This window comes from Mustela lutreola, chromosome 8 (genome assembly GCF_030435805.1).
Source record: "Mustela lutreola isolate mMusLut2 chromosome 8, mMusLut2.pri, whole genome shotgun sequence".
NCBI classification, from domain to species: domain Eukaryota; kingdom Metazoa; phylum Chordata; class Mammalia; order Carnivora; family Mustelidae; genus Mustela; species Mustela lutreola.
In genome coordinates, this window is record NC_081297.1 from 19,155,767 (window position 1) to 19,183,221 (window position 27,455).

Consider the following 27,455-nt stretch of genomic DNA (forward strand, 5'->3'; position numbering starts at 1 on the left):
TGGAGTAGGAGGATGAATAGAGCACAGAGATTTTTTAGGCTAGTGAAAATACTCTGTATGATTTATAATTATGAATATATGTCATTATACATTTGTCCCAATGTACAGCATGAAGAGTGAACCCTAAGGTAAACTATATATAGACTTTGAGTGATTATGATGTGTTGATATAGGTTCAGTCTTGGTAACAAGTATACCATTCTAGTGAGTGATGCTGATAATGGGGGAAGCTATGCATGTGAGGTGTGGTGGTGGTTATGTGGGAAGTCTCTGTATCATCCTCTCAACTTTGTGGTAAACGTTAAACTGCTCTTAAAAAAAAGAGTGGGGGTCTTTTTAAAAGACACAATAGCTGGGTCACCAGGCTGGCTCAGTCAGCTGGGCATCCAAATCTGGTTGAGGCTCAGGTCATGATCTCAGGATCATGGGATTGAACGGGAGACTGCTTCCCCTCTCCCTCTCTTTCTGCGCTCTGCTTCCAAAACAAACAAATAAAATAAATAAATAAATCTTAAAAAAAAAAAAAAAAAGGCTGTAGCTAAGGGAGTTCATCACCACTAGACCTGCCTTACAAGTATTGTTAAAGTGACTTTCTCAAGCTGAAACTAAAGGATGCTAAACAGCTACATGAAAGTGCATGAAAATATAAACTCTCTGGTAAAGGTAAATATGTAGACAATATGGAATCCTGTATTACTATAATGATGGTATGTAAGTCATTTTCAAGTCAGGTATAGAATTTAAAAGAGAAAAAAACATAAAAATAACGGTAACTAAAAACTTGGTAATGGACACAAAGATAAAAAGATGTAATCTGTGACATCAATAACAGAAAGTGGCTGGGGTGGATATAAAGAAGTAGTTTTTATATGTGATTGAAGTTAAGCTGTTACCAATTTGAAATAGCTTGTTGTAAGATATTTAGTGTAATCTCACAGTAACCACAAGGAAAATACCTAAAGAAGATGCACAAAATAAAATGAGAAAGGAATAAAAATATGTCACAAAAAGGAACAAATCAACAAAACACAAAGGAAGGCAGCAAGAGAGGAAAACAAGGGAAAAATAAGTGCAAGGCATTTAGAAAACAATAAACAAAACAGTAATAAATACTTCCTTACCAATAATGTAAATGTAAATGGAGCAAACTCCCCAATCAAAAGACATAGAATAGCTGAATGTATAAAAAAATAAATGCCAGGGGCGCCTGGATGGCTCAGTGGGTTAAGCCGCTGCCTTTGGCTCAGGTCATGATCTCAGGGTCTTGGAATCGAGTCCCGCATCGGGCTCCCTGCTTAGCAGGGAGCCTGCTTCTCTCTCTCTCTCTCTCTCTCTCTCTACCTGCCTCTCTGCCTACTTGTGATCTCTGTTAAATAAATAAATAACATCTTTAAAAAAATAAAATAAAATCAATTCCAATTACATGCTGTCTACAAGAGACACTGTTTTTAAAAAAGACTTTATATGAGAGAGAGCACAAGCAGGGTAAGGGGCAAAGGGAGAAGCAGACTCCCCACTGAGCAGGGAGCCCAGTGCAGTACTCAGTTCCAGGACCCTGGGATCATGACTTGTGCTGAAGGCAGATTCTTTTTTTTTTTTTTAAAGATTTTATTTACTTATTTGACACAGAGAGAGAGAGATCCCAAGTAGGCAGAGAGGCAGGCAGAGAGAAAGGGGGAAGCAGGCTCCCCGCTGAGCGGAGAGCCCGATGCGGGGCTCAATCCCAGGACCCTGGGATCATGACCTGAGCCGAAGGCAGAGGCTTTAACCCACTGAGCCACCCAGGTGCCCCTGAAGGCAGATTCTTAACCAACTGAAACACCCAGGTGCCCCAAAAGAGACACTAGTTATGAGGATAGATACAGGCTGAAAGTCAAAGGATGGAAAAAGATATTCTATGCAAATTATAATCAAAAGAGGTTGCCCTATCTGACTTATATCAGACATAATAGATCTCAAGTCAAAAATTGTCACAAGAAACAAAGAAGGACATTATATATTCAAACAACATGCTAAAAGTTCAATTTACCAGGGAGCTATAACAACTATAAATATTTACGCAGTTCACAGCAGAGTAGCCAAATATATGAAACAAACACTGACAAAATTGAAGGGCAAAATAGATTGTAGCACAATAATAGTGGGAGATTTCAATACCCACTTTCAGTTAGGGATAAGTCACCAGACAGAAAATCAGTAAGGAAATAGGATTTGAACAACGCTATGGACCATATACAAAGATACCAAGTTACACAATAGGAAAAGGACAGTCTTTTCAACAAATGGTGTTGGGAAAACTGGATAGCTACATGGAAAAAAAAAAAAAGAAGAAGAAAAAAGTTGAATCCTTACCTTACACCATATGCAAAAATTGATTCAAAATGGAGTAAAGACTTAGATGTAAGTCCTGAAACCGTAAAACTGCTAGAAGAAAATATAGGGAGAAAGTTCCTAACATTGGATTTGGCAATGATTTCTTGGTTATGACACCAAAAGCATGTATGGCGACAAAAACATAAACAAAATACGTCAGAGCTAAAAACAAAAAAAACAAAAACAAAAACTTGTGCACAGCAAAGGAAACAATCAGCAGCATGAAAAGACAACCTATGGAATGGGAGAAAATATTTGAAAAGGGGCTAATATCCAGAATATATAAATAACTCTTACAACTGAACAACAAAAGACAAAATAACCTAATTTTAAAATGGACAAAGGTCTTCAATAGACATTTCTCAGAGAAGATAGACAAATGACTAAACGCACATGAAAAGACACTCAACATCACTAATAATTAGGGAAATATAAATTAAAACCACAATGAGAAATCACATTACGCTCATGAGGATGAACATTATATTAAAAAGCCTAAACAGCAAATAGCAGTTGTTGCTGAGAATAAGGAGAAATTGGAGCCCTTGTGCACTGCTCCGGATATAGAGTGGTGCTGCCATTGTGGAAAACAGTGTAGAGGTTTATCAAAAAAGTTAAAAATAGAATTACCATATAATATAGCAAATCTCATTTCCAGACATATATATACAAAAGAATTGAAACAGGATCTTCAAATATTTGCACACCCATGTTCATTACAGCATTATTCACAACAGCCAAGAAGTAGAACAATCTAAATGTCTATCAACAGATAGATACATAACGAAAATGTAGTATAAGTCAAGCTGAGAGTCTTTTATCATATGGTTTCACATGTGGAGCATAAGGAATAACACGGAGGACATTGGGTGAAGGAGAGGAGAAGTGAATTGGGGGAAAGCAGAGGGGGAGATAAACCGTGAGAGACTGTGGACTCAGAAGCAAGCTGAGGGTTTTGGAGGGGAGAAGGTAGGGGGTTGGGTGAGCCTGGTGGTAGGTATTATGGAGGCCGCGTATTGCATGGAGCACTGGGTGTGGTGCATAAACAATGAATCTTGGAACACTGGAAAAATAAAAGAAAAGAAAAAGAAAATATAGTATAAACATACAATGGAATATTTATTATTCAGCCTTAAAAGAAGGAAATCCTGTCAGATGCACCAATGTAGATGAACCTTGGGGACATTATGCTAAGTGAGATGAGCCAGTCACAGAAGGACAAATACTATATGATGCCACTTTTTTGAGGAATCTAAAATAGTTAAACTCTTAGAAAGTAGAATGATAGTTTCCAGGGCCTTTGGGGAGGGGGTTAAAAGAAGAGTTGCTCAGTGGGTATAGAGTTTCCATTTTGCAAGATGAAACAGTTCTAGAGAAACATTGAGCAACAATGTACACATAATTAACACTACTGTCATCTACACTTTAAAATGGTTAAGACGGTAAATTTTATGGGATGTCTTTTTGACCACAATAAAAAAGAATACACCTCGAACAACAACAAAAGTTACATGCAGTTCCATTTACATGACACCTTCAAAAAGAGAAAAGAATAGTAACAGAGACATTGAGTAGTTGCTGGAGGCTTGGGGGTGGGAAGAGAGATGTGAAAGGAGGTATTTGGGGATGATGGAGCTCTTCTGAGTGTGGTAGTGCTTACATGAATCTATACGTGTGTTAAAATCCACACCACTGTCCACTCCCCTCAAAATCAAATTTTTTGTATGTTAATTTTTAAAATAAACAAAAGATTAAATACCAAATGAGAGCATTTTTAAAATAAACAAAAATACAAATACGCATGATTTAAATACAAAAACGCATGATTCTGTATCATATTGAAATTTAGATCAGCAAATTTTATGTACCCTTGACAGAAATCAGAATCAATTTAAGAGAATTCTATGTAGTAATGACCACTGTTGCTTCTGTGCCATGTTACTGATTGCTTTCTGTGGCCTCGTTTGACATTGTTCTTCCTTTACGTTTTTTTTTTTTCCTGTTAATAATTTGGAACTGTTCTCACACTAAGCTTTCATTTTATTCATTTCCCAATGAATGGGAAAGAAGGAAGATTTATCATTCTATCTCTTCTAGTTCTTTTTCTTATATCATGTGTAACACCTCCCAACTTGAATTCACCTAAACACCTAATTAAGGGTTTTTAAAATGAAGTCTCCTAGATTATTTATGAACATGTTAAACAAAGCTGGGTTTGACCTTAAACTCTACCAGGTCTGCTAATCTAAACCATGATCATTCAACCACATGCTGCTTGATTTTAAGCTCTCCATTGTTTACAGTCCTATCTGAGATCCATTTCATGGTATCAATAACTAAAAGAATTCATTTCCATTTCCCTAATGCGTATGCTACCAAATGCTTACGCCAAAGTCCAGATGTTTTATATCCCTTTGTCCATTCATTTGATAATTGCATGAAAAATTTGATCTCACATCCTCTTAGTGGCCACCTACAAGGAAGCAAAGAGCAGTGTGAGTCCATTAGAATCAGTTTGTTCCTGAGAGTTAGATAATAAGTCAGTAAGTAAATAGAAGACATGAGCAATAAAGACAGATGCCCTGTAAAGATAAGCAGATCTTCAGCTTGGAGCAACAACACGTAGAAAAGAAAGAAAGCAAAGCAAACAGTAAGGCAGAGAAATTTCTTACTAAGAAGGATAGCCATCCATGAGTGCACAGACGAAGTTAGAATTAAACAGGCTGATGATGAGAAGTCGTAATAGACTCTGTAATAAATGACACAGGGTGGTTGGATGCAGAGACCAAAGAACAACAGAAAAGTTCGGATCAAAGCTGCACTGTAAAAAGAATTATGGAATGTGAAGACTTGGAGTAAGGTTCCTGTGATGATAAATGAATATAATTGAAAAGAAATAACATGTGGACTCGTTCAATTTGAGACACAAGTAACAGGTCCCAGACAAAATGAGGGGAGCTCAGAAAAGAAGAGCTTAAAAGTGAAAAAATGCTTAAAAAGTGAAATGTTGAAATAACTATAGGGTGTCCTATAAATAGGTCTGGAGCACAGGCAAATAGGCACAACGTTGTCAAAGATATCTCTGATCTGTTAAAAAATAAATAAATAAATAAATGAAATAACCTTAAACTCTATTTCTAGATAGGAGACACTGGTGACTCAATTTGTGGGAGGAGAACGGTGAACTTGATTACTAAGGGTGATGAGAAAACACTATGTCTGGTTAAGGTGGTTATAAACTAAAAGGTGATACTGATTATATCATTTCTCCGCATAAAATCTTTATAGAACCTTTACTGAACAATCTTCAAGGCCCTTTGCAAAATGGGCTTACCTCCTCTAGCCTCATCTATACCTCATAACTGTCTTCCAGGTGCTACTTTGCTATCTTACAACCTTCTTACAGGAGAGTTAATGATAGAAAGTTCCTAAGACCAGGCACATAATAAGTGCTTCACAAATGCTAGTTAATTGCCTTTTTAATTCCCCTTTCCTGAGCCCTACATTCTCTGTACACCAGACTGGAGCACACTCTACTCATAACAGTTCTGTGCCTTTTTTCATAACCATTCTGAAACATCAACTCAGATATTTTCTTTGTTGTTAATTTGGCAAAACACTATTCATCATAGAGAACCAGCTTCAGTGTCTTGTCTGTTTTGCCCTGCCAGGCAGAAACAATCACTACCCTCTAGCTGACCCCACAGCACTCTGGTTCTATTGCCCAGAATTTTACTTATTTCATTGTTTTTTTTCTCCCACTGACTGCAAGTTCTTTGAGGGCAATCAATTGGTTTAATTAATCTCTGCATATCCAGAGTTTAGCAAAGTTGATCATTCATTCATTCATTCATTCCATCATTACTAATTGGGCACTTAAAATGTTAGAAGCACATTGGATACAAATTTAAGGACAAAGGGTCACTGCTTTCAGAAAACGCCAGTCTCTTGTGGCAGAGAGGTTGATAACTCTAGTTAATGACTTCCAGTGGGATGTCAGGGGATTTGTGATTTCTTCTTCATGCTATTTGTGGATCGTTTGCCTATTTAAAATGAGGATTTAGTAAAATAAAAAAAAGATCGATATTCTATTTTCACTTGGAGAAAAGAGTTGCAGGTATGATGATAGAATTCTATAAGGCATAATGGCGGCACCAAGGAGGAAGCTAAAAGGCACACAGGTCAAGAGAAGCTTTGTGGAGAACAATGATGGATTGCATCCATTAGAAACACTTACAAACGACAGATCTGGAGCCCTGGTCCTGTTCCTCCATCCAGCAGTGTTCTAAGAAATCTGAACTATGCTCAGAGAATTATCTTTGGACTTTGCAATACTTTGGTTTCTTCATGCATATTTTTAAATTATATGCTTAAGAAACCCCACATCTCACACTAAAAAAAAAAAAATACTTGCAGACCACCTAATCTGACCTTCTGACATGATTCCAAGGAACAATTCAGATTTTTATCTAATATTCTGTCATTTGAGTCATTTAAAAATACTTACTGAGTACCACCCTCAATATATACTCTTCCATGAGCAAGAATGGCTCATTAATTTCAATTATTATCTATGACTCACTTTAAAAATAACTCCTATTTTTTGGGTACCTGGATGGCTCAATCAGTTAAGCGGCCAACTCTTGATTCCAGCTCAGGTCTTGAGCTCAGTGTCATGAGTTCAAACCCTGTGTTGGGTTCCATGCTGGGTGTAGAGCCTACTTAAATATAATAAAACAATTCTCCTGGTATTTAAGCATTTCATACACTAAGCTTTGCAATATTATCCCCCATGATTTGCTTGAAGAATTGTATCCTAACCATATTTGCCAATCCCCTCCTTGCCCGACCACTTCCCATCTATAGGCTCCCAAACACGCATCTATTACTGATAACCTAAATGCTGGGGATAAGGATGAATGAGGCAGGGTCCCTGCTTTCAAAGAACTCCCATTCTCAAGTCTTCTAAACAGAGGTATGAGTAAAGAATAACTTCAGGTCTCCGTGTTACAATCCAATTTAGTTTCTTTCTTTCTCTCTCTCTCTTTCTTTCTTTCTTTTCTTCCTTCTCTCTCTCTCTCTCCCCTTTCTTTCTTTTTTAGATTTTATTTATTTATTTGTCAGAGAGAGCCTGTGAGCACAAGCAGGGGGAGCAGCAGGCAGAGAGAGACACAGACTCCCCACTGAGTAAGGAGCCCGATTCCAGGAGTCTGGGATCATGACCTGAGATGAAGGCAGATGCTTAACCAACTGAGCCCCCCGGGTGTCCCAATCCTCTCTGATGTAATAGTGAAACTCTCTAGGCACAGACGTTACAATCAGCTGTGATCAAAAAGGGGCTAATGTGGGGCGCCTGGGTGGCTCAGTGGGTTAAGCCGCTGCCTTCGGCTCAGGTCATGATCTCAGGATCCTGGAATCGAGTCCCGCATCGGGAATCTCTGCTCAGCAGGGAGCCTGCTTCCCTCTCTCTCTCTGCCTGCCTCTCTGCCTACTGTGAACTCTCTCTGTCAAATAAATAAATAAAATCTTAAAAAAAAAAGGGGGGGGCTAATGTGTGTGAGGTTTTAAGATCAAATATTTTTTAACAAAACACATCTCCAGATAACAAAATAAATATCTGTGGACATGACATGTACATGTGAGTAAATTATATCATTTACTGTGTTACTATAATTATTTTGTATGGGCTGTCTGCATAAATTTCACACATTTTGCTATTAAAGTAACATGTTACACAATTTTATCACTTTCACAATGAGGTTTGCAATATTTTAGAATTGTATGCTTTGCTTTTCTTAACACTGTGATTTATTTTGAGATATTATTATATTTCTGAAAAACCTAAATGAGTGCTAAATTTTAATTTTTAAAGTTAAAAGCAAAAAGCTTATTTTGCAAATTAGCTTTTACAAATCAGCTTTGTTCTTTAACTGCTTCCAGATAACGACAGTAAGAATTCATCTTGTATAGGTTGTTGTGATATTATGATTTGGTCTCCATCCCATTTCTGACACAGAGTTCTGAAAACCTATAGAATTTCCTAAGTGGGGGCGCCTGGGTGACTCAGTGGGTTAAAGCCTCTGCCTTCCGCTCAGGTCATAATCCCAGGGTCCTGGGATCGAGCCCCACATTGGGCTCTCTGCTCAGTGGCGAGCCTTATTCCCCCTCTCTCTCTCTGCCTACCTGTGATCTCTGTCTGTCAAATAAATAAATAAAATCTTAAAAAAAAAAAAAAAAGAATTTCCTAAGTGAAAGAGCAACAAAGGTGTCATAGTCATAGCAAACCTCTTTCAACTCCACTGGAGTTTATGTGAATGAAGTGATTTTGGTAAACACCTACAGATGGGGGCAAGTTGCCAGGGGAACCAACCACGAATAGAAGGTTGGAACTTTCAGTCCCACCCTGTGATTTCCAGGGAGGGACCAATGATTTAATCAATCAATTACCTATGTAATGAAGTCGCCACTTAAAACCCAAAAGGAAAAAAAATAAATAAAAATAAAAAATAAAAACCCAAAAGGAAGGATTTTGAGAGCTTCTAAGTTAGTGAACCAGAGCACGGACAAATGTCAAACTCCATAGGGACAGAAGCTCCTTGTTTGGGATCTTATGCTATACGTCCTTCATCTGGCGGCTTTTTGACTTGTATCCTGTAGGTAAAAACTAGTAAAATGATTTCCTGAGTTCTGTGAGCCACTATAGGAAATAGATTGAACCCAAGGAGGGGGTCACGGGAACTTCTGACATGTAGTCAGTCCGTCAGAAGCCCAGCCGACAACCTGGACTTGTAAGTGGCCTTTGAAGTGGGGAACAGTTGTGCAGAACTAAGTTTTGAACCTGTGGAATCTGATGCTGTTTCTGGGTAGACTTTATATGCATGGGTTTATTTCTAGGCTCTCAATTCTATTCTATTCTATTCCATTGGTCCATGAGCCTGTTTTTATGCCAGTACCATACCATTTTTATTACTATAACTTTTTCCTATAGTTTAAAATCTTGATGACCCATTCTCTGGTGAGAAAGAGGAACACTTGTGCACTGTTGGTGAGAAGGAAAAGTGTTATAGCCACTATGAATAACAGTATAGAGGTACCTCAAAAAATCAAAATATAACAACCATACAGTCCAGCAATCCCACTTCTGGATATTTACCCAAAGGAAATGAAATCACTATATCAGTTCATCAGTGGATGAATGGGTAAAGAAAATGTGAGATATAAGCACACACACACACAGGAATATTATCACCCACAAAAAAGGAAGGAAATCTGCCATTTATGAAAATATAGAAGAACATTGAGAGCATTACACTAAGTGAAATAAAACAGAGAAACACAAATGCAGTATGATCTCGTGTGTGGAATCTAAAAATGCTAAAGTCATAGAAATGGAGAGTAAAATGGTTGCCAGGGTTTAGGATAAACGGGAGGATGTTGGTCCAAGAGTACAAACTTCCAGTGATGAGGAATAGTTCTGTGGGTCTAACACAGAGCATGGTGACGGTAGTTAATAAAACTGTATTGTATACTTCAAAGTTGCTAAGAGAGTAGATCTTAAATGTTCTCACCATAACAACATAAAAAATGGCAATTATGTGAGGTGAAATGTGTGCTGACTAACTTGATTATGGTAACCATTTTGCCGTATATATACATATGAAATCATTATGTTGTACAACTTAAACTTACACCGTGTTCTATCTCAGTAAAGGTGAGGGCAGACTGGGGGAAGACATGAGGGACCCTGATGTCCTATGGGTGACTCCTGGTATTTGATAGCTCTCAAGACTAGGATCCAGTCTGGGGGGCTTCAAATGCCCCCTACTCTGATGGTTCCACCATACTCATGACACAGCCTCTCACTACTGCTTCCTATCCACTTTTACTTTCTGGGCATCTACAGCACAAGTTTTCAGTGAGAGAGAAACTGGCTGAGCTGATTAGTCTCAATCCAGTATGAAAGGCCTTTCTTGGCTGGTGTTTGTGGACTTCCAGGGTCTAATCAATTGTGGCCAAGGCAACAGGATCAAATGACATGAAGCTTGACAACTTAGGCATAAGCAGAATTTAGGCTCTTTATCCCAAGGAGTCTATAAGTGTCAGTTACCAAGAGCTTCATGGTCTGTCTAGTTCACTTTTACAGCTGGCTTTCATCCAATGATCAGTGTTATTTCATATTTTTATACCAGGAACTACCCAGGATGCTAGGCTTTGGGTTACTAAGTGTAAAATAGAACAAACATCTTGTTTGATTAAAGAAAAACCATGTGTTTTACATTTTCTAGGGTACTGAATCTTGAGGGTGACTCTGATAGTAAAGCTAATAATAATACAAGGCATTATAAAACAAGACCTCAGAATAGAAAGATCAACCTAGGTACTATATAATGGAGTGTCAGATTCTAAATCGAGGGTTTTGGAAAAAAATAAAGGTAATTTATTTTATTTTATTTTATTTTTTCAGTGTTCCAAGATTTGTTGTTTATGTACCACACCCGGTGCTCCACACAATACGTGCCCTCCTTAATACCCACCAAAATCAAGGTAATTTATAGCGTTAATAGCTAGTGTAAACCACTGCTTAAGCCTATAGCATCTGGAAGGGTATGAAGGTACTGTGCCTTATGGAAAAGAAAAAAGTCTTATTATTACATAATCCAATACAAATACATAAATGCCAACACTTAAAGGTCATTAGGGAAACATTTGGGAATCTACTCCTTCTGTCTTGGTTTTCTCTCTGTGTTCTTGCCCTCTTGTGCAGGCTCTCACCCTACCCCAACCCCAGTCAATTGATTGCTTTGGTTTTCTCCTCAGTAAGCCTGACAGGGCAGCAGCCGTGGTTTGGAAGAGAACTATAGGCCCCTCCAAGAAGGGCAAACATCCACCAGACCAACACTTTTCTCTTCCCTTGTTGATATTGATCACCTTTATAACATCAATGCAGAGGGCTGTTACATTCTGCCTCTTTTCTCCACTTAAAAGACCCCTCCCAGGATGGAAGATGGGGAGTAAAAAGGGGGTTGATGGAAGAAGAAAAGCATGCCTGCCACAGAGTCTTAATGACAATTAATGGAGACTAGAATGTTAAAGCTCCGGCGTTGCTGTTGCTGGCTTTCACATCACATTTGTTCACTCTCCCTAGTATACAAGTGATTTCCATTCAGGTTGACTCAGTTCCCAACAGGAAAAGAAGAATAAATGACATTCTGTTAAGGCTTATAGTCCTGAATGACACGGGAGCTATTGCAAATGCATTGGAAATTTCTGGGTTTAAAAGACAAGTCCAGTTGTAAAGTGTCTATAGGTTTTTTTTTTTAATTGGTGAATAAGGAGAACTGAAGACATTTTTCTTCATTTGATGGTATTTGTGTTTAAGTGAAATTTCAATTATAGTAGTTTATAAAATCAGGAGTTTATGTTTTAAAAGGGCAAATTTCACACAAAGCCAAATGGGGGAAAGTATAATCCTAAAGTTTCCCATGTTTTCAAAATCTGCCTCTGACAAGAAAAGAAAAGTAATGATATTGATTATGATAGTTTTAAAATTTTTATTTATTTATTTAAGGGAGAGATGGAGAGGAGTGGAGGGGGAGGGAGAGAGAGTCCTAAACAGACTTGGAGCCGAGCACACAGCCGGACTCTGGGGTCGATCCACTACCCTGAGACAAAACCAAGAGTCAGATGCTTAACTGACTAGGCCACCCCCAAGGACCTCTGATTTTAGTTTTAAATGAAACATTTAGAGAAGAGGGACACAAGCTTGACAATGTGGTAAAGATAAATTTTCTTTAATGAAGGAACTTGCAAACTCAAACGTCACTATGTGGCCCAAGTCATTTTTACAGAAATAATGCCACCTCAGATCGTTATTGAGCCTTCTAACCCTAAGATGTATGTGTGCTAATTACACTTGATAGGATTTCATTTTTGGCTCTAATTGTATAATTAATTATATTTCACTATTAACACTCCTGACCACAAATCCATTTCAGATTTCTTATCGTCTTCTCATCATCACGTAGTCCTGCCAGCTCCACCTCCAAAGTATTTATTTCCACCACCAGCACCAGCCCCGTTGCCTCCCTCATACTGTTGGCATAAGCTCCTAATTGGCCTCTTGCTCTCTTCACTCTGCTCCCTCTCCCATCTGTTCTCCACATTGCAGACAGAAGGGGTGTTCGCCGATGCACACATGTGAGGAGAAAGACAAGCTCTTTACTGTGGCCGGCAAGGCCCGTATGATCTGGTCCTTATCTACCTCCTGGGTCTCCTCTGGCACAGGCTACTGCTGATTCTGTGTCTTTGAGAACCTCAAACTGGGCTCCAGCCGCAGAGCCTACACACGCACTTAGGACCCTCTGTCCTCTCCCCTCCCCTCTTTACCTAATTAACTCCAGAAGCTTTTCAAGTCTCCGCTCAAGGGCCGCTTCTTCTAAGAAGCCTGCCCTGATACGCTTCTCTGACCAGAACAGACACCCCTCTACAGACTATGACTAGTACTATGTAACTATCTTTCTTAGCTCTTGTTATAGTCCTACTATATTGGCTTGGTGATCATTTAACTAATGTCTCAATGCCCTACTTAACTAGAAGTTAAATGAAGACAGGAATCATATCTGTATTTGCTCACTTCAGGGCCTAGAAAAGTACCTGGTGCATAGTTGGCACCCAATATGTATATGCTGTATGAATAACTATGAAAATAGCCAAGAAATAAATATAAGTACATTTAGTATATGGATTGAAATGTGTAGATGCAAAACTATTATTACTCCATGAGTCTGACTATTTTAACAATTAAGGGGAAAAAATAACAAAACTCAGTTTAGGTTTTTATTGTTTATTGGGAGATATTAAATTACTCAAAGGGTTGTTTTACTAAAATGTTTAGTTTTTCATGACATTGGTCAATATTAAGTAACCAAATTTGTACATCAACCTCAAATTCCTGTGACATCTTTTCTACATTCCAAAGTTAAAAAATTTATTCACTCATGATTTTGAGAAATTAAAGGACTTTGGCTTTGAGTTCTCCAGCTTTTTTAAAAATAAAGAAAGTACTAGAAAAACCTTAAAATGGAAAGTGTTACTGATGGTAAGTACAGTTAGAGAACAGCAACAACTTCAGAAAACTAGGAGTATTGTGCTCTATTTTAAGGTGACTAGGTGGTTTCTCATAATTTTTGTTACTACTTCAATAAATATTGCTGTTTATGAATTTTTCCTTGTCTGGACCTTGTGCAGGTTTAAATGTGTTTAAAGATTTGGGTAGTTAACTTTTATGTTCAGAAACCTTTGATTCCAAATTTATAATCTTTGGTGCTTTATGTGAAATCGACATGTGCAAATAGTCTGGAAGAAAAAATTCCATTACCACATGGAACAGAACCAGAATTAACTCCTTAATTTTCTGTGTGGTCCTTGAGGGGGTCCCCCACCCACAGTATACTATTTAACTTCTAATAGCTTGACTACTTAAATGGAAATATTTTGCCTGAGTCAGACATTAGCAATTATTTTGCCTGAGTCAGATATTAACAGTTAGATATGTAAGAAGATACTTTAAAAACAAATCATGCTAATGATTTAAGAGCACTTTGTGTTTCTTGTTCATGCTTATCCATATCATCTGAAAGTAGTTCCTGGCATAAAAAGGCATTTAATATTTGTGGAGTGATAAAATGTATATGTAAGTCTAACTACTGAAGGTTGATTAATATATAAAATATGAATCAGTTTTGGAAAATAATTAACTCAGCTCATCTTAATGACTTTGCAATAAGTAGACTGGTGGGTCTCATGCATTAGAGAAGATAGAGATATATTTCATTTATAAAGAGGAGAAATCTTTTTCAGTGAGTTTTTAATGTATAAAAGAGGCTGTGGGCCAGAATGACATATTCACAATTACTGTGATTTAATTCAGACTCAGTTTATTCAAGCCTGCAAATTCAACTTACAGATATTGATGTTTTATTTATAAATCTAATACTTGTGTGTTAAAATACAAAATGATGACTTTTATTTTTTCTTTGATTTCTAAGCAATTATAAATCTGACAGTTTAATTTTTCATAATCTTTCATTTATTTTTTAAATACCAAATATACAAAGAATAATATAATATATATATACTGATTCCCACCCACCAATGGCTTAAGAAATAAAGTATTACAGGTACTTTTGAACTTCAAAGACCACTTCTTCTGAAGTCTATTTCTACCCTCCACAACACTACCATTCTGAATTATATTCTATAAACATTTACTACAGATAATACTGTATATTGTTTTGCTTACTTTGAAATATAATAAATAGTATGTCACAGGTTGGACTCTCCAGAAGCAGATGCTGACATTGAGTTTGGAAAATTTCTTTGGCTTGTTTTTTTCACTCTTTTTAAAAACATGGAATTGTTTGCTATGTAAAAGTTTTAAATTTTTTTATGCTTTAAAAAAAATTTAGTATAGTTAATTACAGTGTAATACTAGTTTCAAGTACACAATAAAGTGGTTCAACAATTCTGTACATTACTCAGTGCTCATCATGATAAGTGTGGTCTTAATCTGCTTCACCTGTTTCACCATTCCCCTACCCTTCTTCCCTCTGGTGACCATCTGTTGGTTCTCTATGGTTAAGAGTCTGGTTTTTTTCGTTTGTCTCTTTTTTCTTTGTTTTGTTCTTAAATTCCATAAATGAATGCAATCATGTGGTATTTGTCTTTCTCTCACTGACTTATTTCGCTTACCATTATACCCTCTAGATCCGTCCATGTTGTTGCAAATGGCAAGATTTCATTCTTGTTTGTGATTGAGTAATACTTCCCTTTGTATATATCTACACCCTTCTTCTTTATCCATTCATCTATTGAAGGAGGCTTGGGCTGCTTCCATAATTTGGCTATTGTAAATAATGCCGTAGTAAACATAGCGGTGCATGTATCTTTTTGAATTAGTGCTTTTGTATTCTTTGGGCAAATACCCAGTAGTGGGATTACTGGATCATATGGTAATTCTATTTTTAACTTTTTGAGGAATCTTCATACTGTTTTCCACAGTGGTGGCACCAGTTTGCATTCCCACCAACAGTGTACAAGGGTTCCTTTTTCTCTACATCCTTGCCAACACTTACTGTTTCTTGTGTTTCTTTATGTTAGCCATTCTGACAGGTATAAGGAGATAGCTCATTGTGGTTTTTATTTAGTTTTTTTATTTAATTTCTTTTCAGTGTAACAGAATTCATTGTTTATGCATCACACCCAGTGCTCCATGCAATACATGCCCTCCATAATACCCACCACCATGCTTCCCCAACCTCCTACCCCTGCCCCTTCATAAACTTCAGATTGTTTTTCAGAATCCTTAGTCTCTCATGGTTCATCCCCCCGTCCAATTTCCCTCAACTCCCTTCTCCTCTCCATCTCTCCATGTCCTCCATGTTATTTCTTATGCTCCACAAATAAGTAAAACCATATGATAATTGACTCTCTCTGCTTGACTTATTTCACTCAGCATAATCTCTTCCAGTCCCGTCCATGTTGCTACAAAAGTTGGGTATTCATCCTTTCTGATGGAGGCATAATACTCCATAGTGTATATGGACCACATCTTCCTTATCCATTCGTCCGTTGAAGGGCATCTTGGTTCTTTCCACATTTTGGCAACTGTGGTCATTGCTGCTATGAACATTGGGGTACAGATGGCCCTTCTTTTCACTACCTCTGTATCTTTGGGGTAAATACCCAGTAGTGCAATTTCAGGGTCATAGGGAAGCTCTATTTTTAATTTCTTAAGGAATCTCCACATTTTCTCCAAATTGGCTGCACCAACTTGCATTCCCACCAACAGTGCAAGAGGGTTCCCCTTTCTCCACATCCTCTCCAACACACGTTGTTCCCTGTCTTGCTAATTTTGGTCATTCTAACTGGTGTAAGGTGGTATCTAAATGTGGATTTAACTTGAATCTCCCTGATGGCTAGTGATGAACATTTTTTCATGTGTCTGATAGCCATTTGTATGTCTTCATTGGAGAAGTGTCTGTTCAAACTCAACATACACAAAACAGATAATCATGCCATTTTTTGGCATGATTATCTGTTTTGTGTATGTTGAGTTTGAGAAGTTCTTTGTAGATCCTGGATATCAGCCTTTTGTCTGTACTGTCATTTGCAATTATCTTCTCCCATTCCGTGGGCTGCCTCCTTGTTTTGTTGACTGTTTCCTTTGCTGAGCAGAAGCTTTTGATCTTGATGAAGTCCCAAAAGTTCATTTTCACTTTTGTTTCCTTTGCCTATGGAGACATATCTTGAAAGAAGTTGCTGTGGCTGATACGAAAGAGATTGCTGCCTATGTTCTCCTCTGATTTTGATGGATTCCTATCTCACATTGAGGTCTTTTATCCATTTTGAGTTTATCTTTGTGTACGGTGTAAGAGAATGGTTGAGTTTCATTCTTCATAAAATCTATCTATGAAAAACCTACAGCAAATATCATCCTCAATGGGAAAAAGCACACAGCCTTCCCATTGAGATCAGGAACATGACAAAGATGCCCACTCTCACCACTCTTGGTCAACATAGTATTAGAAGTCCTAGCAACAGCAATCAGAAAACAATGAGAAATAAAATGTATCCAAATTGGAAATGAAGAAGTCAAACTCTCTCTCTTCACAGATGACATGATAATTTATATGGAAAACCCAAAAGACTCCATCCCCAAACTACTAGAACTCATACAGCAATTCAGTAATGTGGCAGGATACAAAGTCAATGTAGTCAGTTGCTTTCTTGTGAAAGCAATGAAATCAGTTGCTTTCTTATTCACTAACAATGAAAACACAGAAAGGGAAATTAGAGAATCGATTCCATTTACTATAGCACAAAGAACAATAAGATACCTGGGAATAAACCTAACCAAAGAGGTAAAGGATGTGTGCTTGAGGAACTACAGAACACTCATGAAAGAAATTGAAGAAGACACAAAAAGATGGAAGACCATTCCATGCTCTTGGATCAGAAGAATAAACATTGTTAAAATGTCTATACTGCCTAGAGCAATCTATACTTTTAATGCCATTCTGATCAAAATTCCACCAGTATTTTTCAAAGAGATGGAGCAAATAATCCTAAAATTTGTGTGGAATCAGAAGAGACTAAAGAAAATTGCTAAGGAAATGTTGAAAAAGGGGCGCCTGGGTGGCTCAGTGGGTTAAGCCGCTGCCTTCAGCTCAGGTCATGATCTCAGGGTCCTGGGATCGAGTCCCGCATCGAGCTCTCTGCTCAGCAGGGAGCCTGCTTCCCTCTCTCTCTCTGCCTGCCTCTCTGACTACTTGTGATTTCTCTCTGTCAAATAAATAAATAAAATCTTTAAAAAAAAAAAAAAAGGAAATGTTAAAAAAGAAAAACAAAACTGGCAGCATTACATTGCCTGATTTCAAGCTTTATTACAAAGCTGTGATCATCAAGATGGCATGGTACTGGCATAAAAACAGACACACAGACCAGTGGAACAGAGTAGAGAGCCCAGATATGTGCCCTCAAATATATGGTCAAATAATCTTTGACAAAGCAGGAAAAAATATACAGTGGAAAAAAGACCGTCTCTTCAATCAATGGTGCTGGGAAAATTGGAGAGCTATATGTAGAAGAATAAAGCTCATTGTGGTTTTGATTTCAATTTTCCTAATGATGAGTGATGTAAGTATTGTTTCATGTGTTTGTTGGCCATTTGCATGTCTTCTTTGAAAAATATCTGTTCAGGTCTTCTGCCCATTTCTTGACTGGTTTTTTGTTTTTTGGGTGTTGAGTTTGGTAAGTTCTTTATAGACTTTGGATACCAGCCCTTTATCTGATAAGACATTTGCAAATATCTTCTCCCATTCAGTAGATTGTCTTTTAGTTTTGTCAGTTGCTTCCATGCTGTGCAGAAGATTTTTGTTTTGATATAATCCCAATAGTTCATTTTTGCTTTAATTTCCCTTGTCTCAAGAGACATATCTAGAAAAATCTACAGCTAATGTCAATTAAATTATTGCCTATTTCTCTTCGAGGATTTTAATGGTTTCAGATCTCACATTCAGGTCTTTAATCCATTTGAGTTTATTTTTGTGTATGCTGTAAGAAAGTAGTCCATTCTTTTACATATAACTGTCCAGCTTTTCCAGCACCATTTGTGGAAGACACTGTCCCTTTCCCATTGTACATTCTTGCCTCCCTTGTTGAAGACTAATTGCCCATATAATTGTGGGTTTATTTCTGGACTCTCTATTTTGTTCCATTGATCTATGTGTCTCCTTTTGTGCCACTATCATAGTGTTTTGATTACAACAGTATATTTTGTAGTTTATTTTGCTATCTGAGACTATAATACCTCCAGTTTTGTTCTTCTTTTTTCAAGATTGCTTTGGCTATTCAAGATCTTTTGTGTTTTTATATAATTTTAACATTATTTGTTCTAGGGGGCCTGGGTGGCTTAGTTAAGCATCTGCCTTCAGCCCAGGTCATGATAGAAGAGAAAGCCCACTTCTCTCTCTCCCTATGCTGATTCTCTCTCCTTGCTCCCCCTGTTGTGTGCTCTCTCTCTCTTCTGTCAAGTAAATAAATAAAATCTTTTTAAAAAAGATTAATTGTTGTACTTCTGTGAAAATAGTTTGTATTTTGATAGGAATTGCATTAAATCTGTAGATTGCTTTGGGTAGTATGAACCTTGTAATGATATTAATTTGCTCAATTCATGATGATGGAATATATTTCCATTTATTTGTGTCAACTTCAATTCCTTTCATCAGTGTTTTACAGTTTTCAGTGTACAGATCTTTCATCCCCTTGGTTAAGTTTATTCCTACGTATTTTATTATTTTTGGTGCAATGGTAGGGATTGTTTTCTTAATTTCTCTTTCCACTGCTTTATTATTAGTGTATAGAAAAGCAATGAAATTCTGTATATTGGTTTTGTGTCCTGTGACCTTACTGAATTCATTTATCAGTTTTAGTACTGTTTTCATGGTATCTTTTGTTGGATTTTCTATATATAGTATCATGTCATCTGCAAATAGTGAAAGTTTTACTTCTTCCTTACCTAATTGGATGCCTATTTTATTTCTTTTCAGTGTTCCAGCATTCATTGTTTATGCACCACACCCAGTGCTACATGCAATATGTACCCTCCTTAATACCCACCATCAGGCTCACCCAACCCTCCACCCTCCCTCCTCAAAAATCCTCAATTTGTTTCTCAGAGTTCACAGTCTCTCATGGTTGGATGCCTTTTATTTCTTTTTCTTGTCTGATTGCTGTGGCTAGGACTTCCAGTACTATGTTGGAAGTATGATAATTGTACATCCTTGCCTTGCTCCTGATCTTGGGGGGAAAGTTTTCTGTTTTTCACCATTGAGTATAGTGTTAGCTGTGGGTTTTTCATATGCAGGCTCTATTATGTTCACATATGTTCTCTTGACCTACTTTGATGAGGGTTTTATCATAAATGGATATTTTTATCATAAATGGATATTTTACTTTGCCAAATGCTTTTTTGAATCTATTAAAATGATCATGTGATTTTCACCCTTTCTCTTATTAATGTGATATGTCACATTGATTGATTTGCAAATATTGAACTACCCTCATCCTGGGAAGAAACCCTACTTGATTGTGGTGAATACTCTTTTTAACATATTGTTGGGTTTGGTTTGCTAATATTTTGTTGAGGGGTTTTCATCTATGTTAATCAGAGATATTGTCTTATAATTCTCTTTTTTTGCAGTGCCTTTATATGGTTTTGGTAATTTTTGCACAATGTGTTATTCCATGGTAATGCTGATCTCATAGGTTGAATTTGGAAGATATCCTTCCTCCTCTATCTTTTGGAATAGTTTGAAATTGATATTAATTCTTATTTAAAAGTTCGGTTGAATTTACCTGTGATGCCATCTAGTCCTAGACTTTTGCTTGTTGGGAGTTTTTTGATTACTGATTCAATTTAATTGCTGGTAATCAGTCTGTTCAAATTTTTTATTTCTTCCTGTTTCAGTTTTGGGAGATTATATGTTTCTAGGAATTTATCCATTTCTTCTAGGTTGTCCAATTTGTTGGCATATAATTTTTCATTATATTCTGTTAGAATCCTTTGTATTTTTGTAGTGTTGGTTGTTATTTCTCCTCTTTCCTTATTGATTTTATTTATTTGAGTCCTCTCTCACACTCTTTCTTTTTATGAGTCTGGCTGAAGTTTTATCTATTTGGTTGATCTCAAAAACCAGCTCCTGATTTCACTGACCTGGGGTTTTTGGTCTTTTTTTTTTTTTAAGTTTCTGTATCATGTATTTCTGCTCTAATCTTTGTTATTTCCTTCCTTCTACTGGTTTTGGGTTTTGTTGTTCTTTTTCTAACTCCTTTAGATGTAAGGTTAGGTTATTTGAGATTTTTCTTGCTTCTTGAAATAGGTTTGTATTATTATAAACTTCCCTCTTAGGAGAGCTTTTTGCTGCATCCCAAATATTCGGGGACATTGTGTTGTCATTTTCATTTGTCTCCATGTATTTTTTTTATTTCCTCTTTGATTTCTTTGTTGACCTTTTCATTGTTTAGTAGCACGTTATTTAACCTCCACATATTGTGTTCTTCCCAGAGTTTTTCTTGTGGGCAATTCCTAGTTTCATAGTATTATGTTGAGAAAAGATGCATAATATGACTTTAGACTTTTTTATTTGTTGGGACTTGTTTTGTGGCTTAATATGTGGCCTATTCTGGAGAATGTCCTTTGTGCTCTTGAAAAGAATGTGCTTTCTGTTATTTAGGATGATATCTTCTGAATATATCTGTTAAGTACATCTGGCCCAATGTGTTATTCAAAACTACTGTCTTCTTGCTGATTTTCTGTTTGAATGATCTATCCATTGATGTTAAGTGAGCTGTTAAAACCCCCTGCTATTATTGTATTACTATCAATTGCTTCCTTTCATTTTTTTATTAGTTGCTTTATATATTTGAATGTTCCCATTTTGGGTGAATAAATATTTACAATTGTCCTATCTTCTTGTTAGATTATTCCCTTTATGATTATATAGTATCCTCCTTTGTCACTTTTTATTGTCTTTGTTTTTAAAGTCTATTTTATCCAATATAGGCATTGCTACCCTGACTTTCTTTTCACTTCCATTTGCATGATAAATGCTTTTCTATTACCTACTTTCAGTCTACATGTGTCTTTAGATCTGAAATGAGTGTCCTGCCGGCAGCATGTGGATGGATCTTGCTTTTTCATCCATTCCATCACCCTGTGTCTTTTGCTTGGAGCATTTAATCCATTTACGTTCAAAGTAATTATTGATAGGCATGTATTTACTGCCATTTTGTTAATTTTTTTTATGGGGCGGTGTCATTTTTCTGTCTCTTTATTCCCTTGCTCTCTTCCCTCATAGTTTGCTGGCTTTCTTTAGTGATATACTTGGATTCTTTTCTTTTTAATTTTTGCACATCTCTTACCAGTTTTTGATTTGTGGTTACCTTGAGGTTTATATATAACATCTTATGCATATAGCAGTCTATATTAAGTTCATGTCATTTAAACTTGAACTCATTCTTTACTCCTCACCCTCCATGTTTTAGGTATATGGTGTGATACTTTACATCATTTTATTCTGTGAATTCCTTGGCCGATTTTTATACATATACTTAATTTTACTGCTTTTGTGCTTCCTACTTCTCTTACTCTTATAATCTTTCCTTTCCACTTGAAGACTCCCCTTTAACATTTCTTGTAAGGCTGGTTTAGTGGTGATGAACTCCTTTAATTTTTGTTTGCCTAAGAAACTCTTTATCTCTCCTTGTATTCTGAATGATAGCCTTGCTAGATAGAATATTCTTGGCTGCAAGTTTTTTTTTTTCTTTCAGCACTTTGAATATATCATGCCACTCCCACCTGGCCTCTAAAGTTTCTTTCTTTTTTTTTTTAGGTTTTCTTTTCTTTTTTCTTTTTTTTTTTTTTTTTTAATTTGAGGGAGCGAGAGACTGGGCACAAGCAGTTTTTGGGGGGCATGCAGAGGAAGAAGCAGACTCACTGCTGAACAGGGATCCTGACTCAGGGCTTGATCCCAGGACCCTGAGATAATAACCTGAGCTGAAGGCAGACTTTTAACCAACTGAGACATCCAGATGCCCCTGGTCTCTAAAGTTTCTGCTGAATAAACAGCTTTATAGTTTTATAGGGTTTTCCTTATATGTAACTATTTTCTTTTCTCTTGCTGCTTTTAATTTTTTTCTCCTTATCCCAACTCTTTGCCACTTTAATCACAATGTGTCCTGGTGTGAACCTTCTTGGGTTGATTTTTGGGGAGGCTCTCTCTGCCCCCCTAGATTTGGATTTCTGTTTCCTTCTCCATATTTGGGAAGTTTTCAGCTATTATTTCTAAATTTATACCCCCTTTTCTCTGTATTCTCCTCAAATCCTTATAATGTGAATGTTATTTCACTTGATGGTGTCACTAGTTCCCTTAAGCTGTTTTCATTTGTTGTTGTTGTTGTTGTTATTATTATCATTATTATTTTCTTTCTCCTGTTCACCTTGCTTACTTTCCATTACTCTGTTCTTTAGGTCACTGATCTGTTCTTCTGCTTCCTCTAGTCTACTATTTATTCTATCTAGTGTATTTTTTTTAAGATTTATTAATTTATTATAGAAAGAGGGAGAGAGATTGTGAGCTTAAGTGGGAGGCGGGTAGAGGCAGAGGAAAGAGAATATCAAGCAAACTCCCACTGAGTGGGGAGCCCAATGGCACAGGGCTTGATCCTGTGACCATGAGATCATGACCTAAGCTGAAATCAGGAGTCAGACCCCCCAACCAATTGAGCCGCCCAGGTGCCCCTCCATCTAGTATATTTTTAATTTCAGTTGAGTTCTTCATCTCTGATTTGTTCTTTTTTTATATTTTCTCTTTGTTGAGAGTCTCACTGATGTTCTCCACTCTTTTCTCAAGTCCAGTGAATTATTTTATGACCATTACTTTAAATTCTCTGTCAGACATATTACTTATCACTGTTTTGTTTGGCTCTCTTACTGTGACTTTGTCCTATTCTTTCATTTGGGACATATTCCTCTGTCTTCTTATTTTGTCTAATTCTCTGTGTCTGTTTTGGTATTAGGAAAGTCATCCAAGTCTCCTGCTCTTGAAAATAATGGCTTATGAAAAAAAGGTCCTGTAGTGCCCTGCAGTGCAATGTCCCCTGTTAACCAGAACATGGCACTTTAGGGATGTCTCCTATGTGTGTTACATATTTGTGGCTGAGTTGCATTTGCTTTCAGTCTTGTCTGCAGTGGCTCTCTTTGCCTGTTGTGAGCAAGGTTTTGTCCCTATGTTGTTAGTGGGCCAGTCTGCGGCTGACTTAGACTTGAGTTGAGTCCAACAAGGCATCTGCCAGAGAGTCAGTAGTTCAGACTGCAGGGTGCTTTCCCTTTGTTGTCCCTAAGAAGGTTTTTTTGGTGGGTGGGGCCTGTAGTCAGAAATTATGTTTGCTTGCACCCCACTGCTGGGGTCAGAGTCAGACTGCTGTGTGTTATATTTCTCTGTCCCCAGGCAGTAGTCTGCCTGCATACTGCCAGACTTAGGGGCCACTTTGGATGGGCTCTGGCCAAGGACATGTTTAAAGGGGGGGGGGGGTAGGTCCACAGGAGAATTTGTGCGTATGGCGTGCTGAACCAAGAAGGGCCACACAGGCCACTGCAGGTGGGGAGTTGCAGCCACAGTTTCTGTGGAGTGAGAGGAGGAAACTACTGCCAAGGCTAAGTAGGTTGAAGGGGGCAGATCTGCAGAAGCATGGGGCAGGGCATGCTGTTAGCACTAGATGGAGAGTGTTTGGACAGTATGGTGCCCACAGGTATCCATGTATCTAGGCTTGTGGTTGGGGCTGGGAAATGGCACCCACCAGCTCTTTTGCTCTTGGAGAAGTGTCCCAAAGATCCCTGCCCCACAAGCACATGCTCTGAGATTAGTAAATAGATCTCCTTCCTGTATATACCAGATATTTTTCAAAAACTGCTGTTTCTATCTTGTCTCTTAGTATGGCTATTGGTTGTGCTGTTCTTTATGGAAGAGACTCTACATCTTTGATAACCACATCTCAGAAGCGATATACTTTCATATCTGCTGTATTCTATTGGTCACATACACCTACCTTGATCCAGTGTTGGGAGAGAACTACCTAGAGGTGGGAATCATTGGGGACCATCTTGGAGGTTGGCTATCACCGTCATGGTGTTTTATATTCTTTACATATTGCTGGATTAATTTGCTGATACTTTTGCTACAATTTTTATATCTGTGTTCACAAGTGAAATTGGACTATAATTTTTCTTCCTTGTTATCAAGGTTATGCTAGCCTCATGAAGTGAGATAAGTAGTGTTCTCTCTTTTTCTATTCTCTGAAAGAGTTTGTCTATAATATCAGAATAGTTCAGAGTTATTTATTCCTTCACTGTGGCAATTTAATGTGAAGCCATCTAAGTCACCAATTTTTCCTTGATTCAATTTTTTCAACTGCACTGAAAGATCATTTAAGTTTTAAAACCATTTGGTTTTTCTATTTCTTCTTGAAAAAGCAGTTTGTGTAAATTGCATTTTGATAAAATTTTTTCCTTTAGTCTATACTTTCAAATTCAATGGCATAAGATTGTTCATAATGACTTTTTATTCTGTATTTAATATTTCTAGCTTTTATGATAATGTTCTTTTTTTTCTGATGTTATTTGTCCTGTCATTCTCCTTTATTGATTGATCTCATCAGATGCTCATTAATTTCAGTAGGGTTTTTGAAAAATCGATCTTTTGTTTTATTGATTCTGTGTTTTCTGTTTAATCGGCCTCTGTTCTTATTTCTAACTTGTTCTTTCTTCTACTTTCTTTGGGTTTGTTTTGTTCTTTTTTAAATTTCTTTTTTTTAATTAATTAATTTATTTGACACAGAGAGAGGTCACAAGTAGGCAGAGAGGCAGGCAGAGAGAGGGGGAAGCAGCCTCCCTGCTAAGCAGAGAGCCTGATGTGGGGCTTGATCCCAGGACCCTGAGACCATGACCCAAGCTGAAGGGAATGGCTTAACCCACTGAGCCACCCAGGTGCGCCTTTTTAAAAATTTCTTAAATTATATTCTTAGTTTATTAATTTTTAGCCTTTTTCTAGTATGAATATCTTATGCCATAATTGTCCCTGACATATTCTTTTAGCTTAATCTTATAAGTTTTTATATGTACTACTTTAATTATTGCTTGGTTCAAACTATTTTTTTAAAGACGTTTTTATTTTTATTTTGAGAGAGAGAAACAATGTGTGTGTGAGCAGGGGAAGGAGCAGAGGCAGAGGGAGAGAAAGAATCTCAAGCAGACTCCACACTGAGCACAGAGACTGACATGGGCTCTATCCCATGACCCCAAAATCATGACCTGAGTCAAAATCAAGAATTGGATGCCTAACTGACTGAGTCACCCAGGCACCCATGAACTATTTTTTTAATTCAACTATGTCTTCTTTGATCCATGAGTTTTACTCAGATATTTAATTTCCAAGCATATGAAGGTTTTCTTGGGTTGAGGTTAGTTTCTAACTCATTGTATTATGTTGGGGAAAATATGCTTATTGTTTCAATCTTATGACATTTGTCATAAGAATTATTTTTCTCTATCAGTTATCGAGTGGTTATATTAAAATACCACATTATGAATGTGGATTTGTCTGTTTCTCTTAATAGTTCTATCAATTTGTAAGTTGAAATTTTTAAGTCAAAATTAACCTTTCATAATAATAAAATATCCTGTTTATCTTGAATCACACAATTTGTCTTAAAGGTTACTTAGTCTAGAAATAATTTGTGTATTTATTTGGGCCTTCTAGTTTTCCACTTATAATGCAGAGATTCTTCTTAATTCTCTCTTACTGTCAAGGCCCAGTTGCATCTTCTCATAATAAGCTTCAGCTTATTCCCCTGTTATTTAACGATGTCACGTTATTCTTTTTCTCTGTTTCTTCAAGCAAAATTGAGCTCCACAGGCCTGGTTTTGCTTAAAATAATAAATAAAATGCCAAATCTTCATAATTGAAAGAGTTGGTTGAAGGAGAGGTGCTTTCTCCCCTGCAGCTGCGGAAGAATGACCACCCTTGTGTCATAAAACATGTTCAAAGGATCTGAGCTCATGTGGTATTGAAACCTGTGTGAATATTTATAACTATACTAACTTGTTCTGTTATTTATTATTATAAACTTACCCTTGGAAGAATAATGTGAACAAAGATTCTGGAAGTCATTGCTATATTCTTTTTTTTGTTTGTTTAAAGATTTTTATTTATTTATTTGATAGAGAGAGATCACAAGTAGGCAGAGAGGCAGGCAGAGAGAGGGGGGAAAGCAGGCTCCTCTGCTGAACAGAGAGCCCGATGTGGGGCTCGATCCCAGGACCCTGAGATCATGACCTGAGCTAACGGCAGAGGCTTAAACCACTGAGCCACCCAGGCGCCCCTCATTGCTATATTCTTAAAGTAATCTCCAAAGTGCCCTGTAATTCTCATGAATTATCTTACTCAATAATCTGATGTTTTCTTAATGTCATGTTTGACATTTCTATACTCCTATATAGTATGAGTGCTTGAGAGATTGTTCTAACAAGTCAGTAGATGACTAGCATGTTTTCCTTCTTTTGTCTATAGGATAAAATGGATAAATGCCCTGACTCTACCACATTTCGTGCTTAACAAAGAAATTGATCATCTTGTCTCATTTATATTAACCAGCCTAATGCCTTTGCTTCAACGTTTTTGTATTCTGTATTCTGCCTTTCTGTTGTCTGATTTGGAAGTTCCCCTATCTAGGCACAGGAACAATTGGTGAATTTGATTCGTCTTTGCATTCACATCTATGATTGTGTTTAAAGAACTGAACCAGAGTTCATTCCTCTGTTGTAGTTAGAGCAGGGGCACTGGGGGGAGGGGAAGGCCTCTGTTTCCTGATTATGTATCTTAACTGTGGTTCTTTGATACTTTTGATACTGCCAGAAACTGTTAGCCCTGAAGGAGTATTGTGCTGCCCATTATCCACCAGCCACA

General features: G+C 37.2%; 1 protein-coding gene across 2 annotated transcripts in view; it reads left to right on the forward strand.

The window, feature by feature from the left end:
• The window catches only part of DNAJC1 (DnaJ heat shock protein family (Hsp40) member C1), a 449,390-nt gene that overhangs the window by 154,633 nt on the left and 267,302 nt on the right, over positions 1-27,455 (forward strand). For both annotated transcript variants that reach the window (XM_059183955.1, XM_059183954.1), the window contains one exon: positions 10,838-10,917. In XM_059183955.1, coding sequence (XP_059039938.1) covers positions 10,858-10,917 — 60 coding nt within the window. In that variant the 5' untranslated portion in view covers positions 10,838-10,857. The remainder of the gene's footprint in view (positions 1-10,837; positions 10,918-27,455) is intronic.